The sequence below is a fragment of the Mycetomoellerius zeteki genome, unplaced genomic scaffold (genome assembly GCF_001594055.1).
Source record: "Mycetomoellerius zeteki isolate Tzet28-1 unplaced genomic scaffold, Tzet1.0 scaffold124, whole genome shotgun sequence".
NCBI lineage: Eukaryota > Metazoa > Arthropoda > Insecta > Hymenoptera > Formicidae > Mycetomoellerius > Mycetomoellerius zeteki.
In genome coordinates, this window is record NW_017256169.1 from 75,448 (window position 1) to 82,808 (window position 7,361).

The window sequence follows — 7,361 nt, forward strand, 5'->3', positions numbered from 1 at the left end:
GCCACGCGAGCTGTTTCTGTAGCGGTTCGAATTGGACAAAACGTAAAGTTTGCGTCACCCGCGACCAATGGAGTAACAAGCTCTAGAAGGATCGAACCCTGAAATAGGTATAGAGGTTTGTCGCGTCGCATGCTCCGACATGTTCCAATATGCTCCTACTCACTCCAACGCGCTTGATAGAGTGAGTAGGAGCTATGATAGGAGCACGTTGGAGCATGTTGGAGCTTGTGACGCGATAAACCTTATATATACTGTCTGTTTACTTGATCTTGATCAATTTTTCCGTTGAAAATGACAAAGTTTGTACGCGTCGATGTATTCTTTTGTATCTTTATAAGAAAATTGATATTTGAACGAACATCAGAGGTCCTCTACGTTTATTGAATTCGTTGCGTGACGGTTCGCCACATTTCTATTGTAATCTTATTGTATAATATCGAATCGAATATTGTATTATATCCCAGAGCTTTGATTGGGGGGACGGCTCGTTATTTCTTGTTGCCTGTGCCTATTATCTGTGCCCATTGTGTTTAAGTCCGGATCTACAATAGGTGTTTTAAGCCTTAAGCCATAAAAAATGGACGAATCATAGTAGATTATTCTCCTCGAATTCGACTGTAATTGATCAATTTCTTACGATTTAGTTCGGATCTACGATACCTGGATCGTCCATTTCTTATGGCTTAAGGCTTAAAACACTTATTGTAGATTCGGGGTAATCGGATTTAATAACATCCATAGTCATGAAATTGGCCAATCATAGCTGTTCCTCAAAAGAATGGAGCGACTGTGATTGGCTAGTTTCATAACTACGGATGTTATTAAACCCGATTAAGGCCCGGTTTTTTATTATCTGGTTAATTTATGTTTAAGCTTAACCTGATGTTTCACCCAATGGGCTTCATCCATGACATCATCACAGATGAAGCCCATTGGATAAAACATCAGGTTAAGTCTAACCACAAGTTAACCAGGTAATGAAAAACCGGGCCTAAGGGTGCCGTGTAAATGTAGTCATTGACCAATTACAGTCGAATGCGAGGAGATAATTGATTGTGATTCGTTCATACCTTATGACTTAAGGCTTAAAGATCTATTGTAAATCCGGGTTTAGTTCGGATCTGCAATAGATGATTTAGCCTTAAGCTGTAAGAAATTAACCAATTACAGTCGAATGCGAGGAGAATAATCGACTGTGATTCGTCCATTTTTTATGGCTTAAGGTTTAAAAACCTATTGTAGATCCGGGTCCGTATTCAGAACGCGCTTTTATCTCCGAATTTCTATAATATGCCTAACGTAAAATGTTGTAAAATATAATCATGTTAAGCCCATTCTACAATTGCGTAAACGTAGATATAAGTGGTCGTAGTTGTAAGAATTGACTATAATCATAATAGAATATTTTCCTCCTATTTGACTGTGATTGGTTAATTCTTACAACTACAATTACTTACAACTACGCTTACGCAATTGTAGAATAGGCTTTAATTTTAGGGTATAATTTTGGATAGTTATTGGGTAATTTTCTTTATGCGTACGTTTATGCGGCTATACAAGTTTGTGTATATACCCTAAGAAATTGATCAATTATAGTCGAATGTGAGAAGAATAATTGACTCGTTCATTTCTTGATCGGTATTCGCAGTCCGTTCTTATTTCAAGATCATCTTAAGTAATGTCTTAAGATGCTGATACGGCCTTCCGATTGGTTCGTAACATCTTAAGACTGTACTTAAGACGGTCTTAAATATAAGAATCGACTATGAATACCACCCTTATGGTTTCAGGCTTAAAACCTAAACCGGAATCCATAGTCCGTTCTTAATCTCAAGCAATGTCTTAAGATGCTAATACGGCTCTTTGGCCTTTGATTGGTTCATGCACTAGCACTTAAGACCATCTCGAATCTTGAGCAACGTCTATGGATTCCGCCCCTATTGTAGATCCGTCGACTTATCAACCAACGGAAAAACAGTCACCTATCACGTGATCTATCATATGCCCGACAATAGCCAATCAATTTATCGCTTTTTACAGTTTTACGGTTAGAACGTTACTAATTATCTCTCTCACAAGGGTAGAATGGCAAAGAATTTTTTGTAAAAAATTTTTTCCCAATAATGGCGGCTGTTTTTTCTTTATTATAACAAATATGTTCAATAACAACAATTGTTAGATTTCTTGTTTATCAACATATATAAAATCACTGATTTGAATTGTATATATGATAAGCATTCCTGACACGATAACGTCAAAATGACATGAATCGGAAATGAATATAAAATGACTTTTAATGATCATTTTAGAGTTATTTTGACATCATTTTAATATCATACTCCTACAGCACAAAGTTACATAAAAGTTGCAGCAACACTGCTGCAACATTGCAGCAACATTACATGTTTATTGCAGATATCTGTACTGTATAGGTAATGAATTGTTAATTGTCCTGCTTGAATTAATATGTACAATTTATTGGAGGAACTGTCAAACATTTCATTTTTAATATAGATATACTAAACTTGTTAAAATCAATTTGTTGATCGTCGCCATATAACTGTTTAAGTATCCATATAAATTCGAATCAATAGATATCTGCTATATATTTATTGTTATGGAAGGAATCCATTGTGGATGACACAATATCTGTATTGCATAATTTAATATGCATTAAAATGTAGCAAATTATCTTCAGACAAAATATTTAGAAGTACAACTGGTGCAAGATATAATAGAAATTTCCACAATTTTGTTGCTTTCCATCGATCCATTTCATTCAGAGAGAGTGCAGTTTTCGAACAATCTCTTTCGGTACCCACTTCGCCGTGATATTTTAATTAAATTTTTCGACAACTTTGCTATGTTTCATCAACTTTATCTTGATGTTTTGTGTCCACTTGGTCGCAATTGCAACAAAATTTTTTCATAGACACACTAATTAGTGCATATAATCCAAATAAGGAAACCGTGAAACCATTGGCACTTATATTGGTTTGAAAGGAGATACACCAGTATGATGATTTTCTTTGTTTATTTTTTCTACTGTTAAAATTTTTATCAGAGTTCGAAGAGGTGCTTAAGATATCATGAACCAATCAGAGAGCTGTATTAGCATCTTAAAACGTTTTACTTATGAAACAGTCTTGAGATTAAGAACGGACTTGCATACCGGCTTCGGTATTGTTTATGCAAATAAAAAAGAATTCGAAGTCTGCTAAATATTTATATCTACTATTCATATGAACTATTATATAAAACTTTTATATTAAGCAAACTTTTACCTCAAGTGATAAGAATAAGTGAATTTTTAAATCTTTTTTTTACTTTTTATGAAATCGATATACTCCGACTTAAATTTATGCTTGTACATATTTTAATTTTGTAAAAAAAATTTTGCAATTTGTAAAACCAATTCAAAGATTTTGGTTGCACTATAATTCGTGATAATTATAGTGTCGCTTTAGTGTCCCTTTAACTGCGCAATGTAAAAACAATTAATTAAAATTGGACTGCAGTCAAATCTTTTCAATTACAGGCGAGTTTTTTAATTCAATCAATCCTATGCGCAAATGTAACTTTCTTGGAATAAAGTTGCGTATAATGCGACTAATCGATCGAAGTAAAAAACTCGTCTTGCATTTCTATAATAAAGTCTTATTACAAAAGGTGCGTTCCGTTTAATGCTTACAGCGCTTAACGTAAGCATCATTTATCCTTGTTTGACAGACAGCAAGAATGAACTAATGTTTACAGCGTAAAAGTGAAACGCATCCAAAATGCAAACGATTTATAGAAAATTGTAGAATTAAAAATCATTAATTATCGGTTAAATTCATGCGGAATGTTTTGATCAACTCTAATTCTGATCGCTCAGATAACACAGAATATTTATGATAAATATATGTAAATATTTCTAGTATAAAGTTTATAAAATGTTTGCTGGAAAAGTCATCTATTTTTTTCATAGAGTGCAAACTAGCATCCAACTGTATGTACATACTAATAAAGCGAATGCTATTTTGCAACTGTGTGTTGCAAGTTTTCTAAAATAGATATTTTAAAGTCATTTATAAAAGAAATATATTTTATCTATCGTGTCCCATTTTTTGACATCTATATTGATCAGATATGTCATAGCCATACATTAACATTCAGTGTTCATGGATCATCAAAGTAGTTTCTGTACAATGCAAGCAGCGTTGAATATGAATATGGTGCAAATTTAGAATGGGTGTGACCGAAGGATAATTAATAAAAATTAATTTCCGAAACAATTTTTTATCATATTTTGTCATGTGTATTGAAATATAATGCTAATCAATAATATTTATTTTAGCAAATAAAACGATTAATTTTCACCGAGATATAATGTTTATTAAATACTAATATTTTCATAATATTTATACTAAATCTTTATGATCTGTGCAATTTAAGACTATAAAAATATTTACAAAATATATTTTGATAAATATTTTGTAAATATTTTATAAATATTGTGTGCTGTTTGAGGGTGATTAGCTATAAATGGATGATCACTTGAAAAATTTGTGCTCACTAATATTAGTGCTATTATTTACAAAATGATACGCGCACATTTTATGTATCGAGATTCTTCATTTTTATTGTGAGATTTCTCATGACACGCAATAATGCGCTGGAACGTTGTGTCTGCCGAATGTAGCTATTTAAATCCAGGCTTAAAAGATTCTCGAGTGAATCGCCTAGTAATTTAACGGGATTATTAACTATCATATTTCTTAACATTTTCTCATTTAGCTCGTCTCGAACGATGAGTAATTGCGACTGATGTTATCTTATCGCTATGTTATCATGCACGCAACGTCAGATACAGTCAGATCGTATTTTCTAGCCGCGAAGCAACTTAGAAAATCGCGAGCTTTTGCGTTATGATGGATCTCCGATTGTCAGTGTCGGTGTTCGTGATAATCCTTCTCGCGAAGTGTGAAAACGCGACCGCGGAATCGAGCACAATTAAAGCGGACCATGCGACGGAGTCAACGAGTATATGTATCGTGTGCTCTTGTACAGGTAGTGTCGCAGATAGTGTTATTTAGCTCGATCAAAGGCGGGCCGATAACGCGCTCAGCGAAGCCTTTTCTTCACGGAAATTCATGGGATACTCGATAATCATGCGGAAATAATGGTTTTGCTAAGTGTCTAAGAATTTAGCTAGATACAAATCTGAAAATAATTTTATTGAACCATCTAAATAATTATAAAAAACGTTCAAGCGGTGGTAATGTCACAAAAAGTTTTGACATTCTAGTAATTATCCAGTTAGCAATTAGTTAATATTATTTGTCACCATTTTGAAGTTAAAGTGACATTTATGTCCGTTTATTTATGTTTATCAGTATCGATTAACTTTAATCTTAATTCTCGGTTTGACTAACTCTTTTTCTAATTTTTAGATCTATTAAAAGATGAAGAGTAAGTTGAACCAAGATTAAAGTTAATCTATAATAATTGATGGAAATAGACATTGATATCGTCAAAATCAGCTTACTATCAAGACAATTTGAGTGTCCTACATAATTATTTTAATAGACTAACAAAATTATTTTCAGATCTGTATTCAGTTAAGTTTTGAAATATTTTAGCAAAACCGTTTTTTTCGTGTACGCGCGCTAAGAGCAACCCTTTTCAGATAACTACGTGGACTGTAATAACCGGAGCTTGGAGACACACTTCGAGAAAGAGCGATGGCTGAACATAACGGCCAAAGTAATCTCGTTCGAGCGTAATCTCCTAGTGCATGTCACGCCCTTCCCACGAATAGTCGTTGAGAGACTGATTCTACGAAGAAATCGTATCGCCAGGATAGATTATCATGCTTTTAAAGAGCTTGTTAATCTCACCGAATTAGACCTGAGTCATAACCAGCTCACGTCGCAAATGTTACAGCCGCACATTTTCCAGGTAATCGAAAACGATATCGCAACTTAACGCATTAATTCGATCGATAGGTGGAGCGAACATTGTCCTTTCTGATCCAACGGTCAACGAGAGAAATATTTTGATGTTTTACAATTCCAGACCTGCCGAAAATTTTTCTTAGAATCCTTTATACAGTTTTGTAGAAATTTTATATATATTTTAAAATTTTTTCAAAATTTCTGCATAATTTTGTAACTTTTTATAAAATTAAGATCTATTATATGAATTAGTACACGTACTTTTCGGAAATGTTGAGAAAATCTATATCTTTTCAAAATATTCTAAGATTTTTTATTCTATGATTCCCGAAAAAAATTCACGAAATTTACAAAATAAGTTTAAAAGTATTTTTGAAAAATCACTTCATAAATATTATGAAAATTTTTTTCGTCAGGGAGACATTTAATCTTTTCGTTTCTATTACATAGCTATGTGGTCCTACATATATATAGAATTATAAAATAAAATCTCTTTCATATATATTTTTATTCGTGAATATTACACGTTTTAATTGTATAAATAGCTATAAAAACTTTTCATACATAGCTATGTGTATTTCGATATTTATTTACCCTCTTTAACCAATTTTTTCGCATTTGAAAAAGTTACATAATGTGAATCAGTAGATTTGCTCATCAAAGATGAAACAATTATTTTTATTATTTAAAAAATCTTTTTAATAATAAAAAGTTTTTTTACAAAATTTTTATTATTGAAAAGAGTTTTTAGTACAATATCTTTGGAAGTTTGCAAATTATTATACATGCAATGTAAATAATAAAAAAGTCCTTGGACATTTTTAAAATATATTAAAATATTTTTATGAATCATTTATTTGTCGCAGAGTATACGCAGGAATACAAATATTTTTTTTACAACTATTAACTAGTTTAAGAATGAAAAGATTAATAATAGCTTCAAGATATATAATCTATCATTTTAAACAATGGCGTTTTGAACAAATTCTCTTGATTTTGTTCCAATGAAATTATCGTCACGTATCGATTAAATGATTTATTCGGTTTGTGAATGAAATAGAAAATAAAGAGGGAGGGATAATATCTTTCTACGAAGAATAATATCTTTCCTTTTTCGACTTGTGTAGATAAAACGAATTTATAAAAAATTTATTTTAGAGAGAATGCCCAATTTTCAGCACTCTTAATAATTTTAAAAATTAATAGATACGGCAGCGAAAAAACATTTCGTGATAAGATTACTAATTGATGAATCTTATAATTAACACTATCCTTGCATCACGATAAAATATTTAATCTTCTCTTCAAATAAATTTTATTTGAAGAGAAGGTATTAGAACCTTTATTTAAATACCTTTACATAAATCGCATATAAGAAACTATTCCCTAAATTGATCACTGTACCTGTTTCTATTTCCCTAC

At 31.8% G+C, this 7,361-nt stretch overlaps 1 protein-coding gene across 1 annotated transcript in view; it reads left to right on the top strand.

Moving 5' to 3' along the window:
* Positions 1–4,868: 4,868 nt before the first annotated feature.
* LOC108731307 (chondroadherin) overlaps positions 4,869–7,361 on the top strand; it is a 5,404-nt gene continuing 2,911 nt past the window's right edge. The window contains exons 1-2 of the mRNA XM_018461565.1: positions 4,869–5,052; positions 5,672–5,943. Of these exons, the coding sequence (XP_018317067.1) occupies positions 4,911–5,052; positions 5,672–5,943 (414 nt within the window). The 5' untranslated portion in view covers positions 4,869–4,910. The remainder of the gene's footprint in view (positions 5,053–5,671; positions 5,944–7,361) is intronic.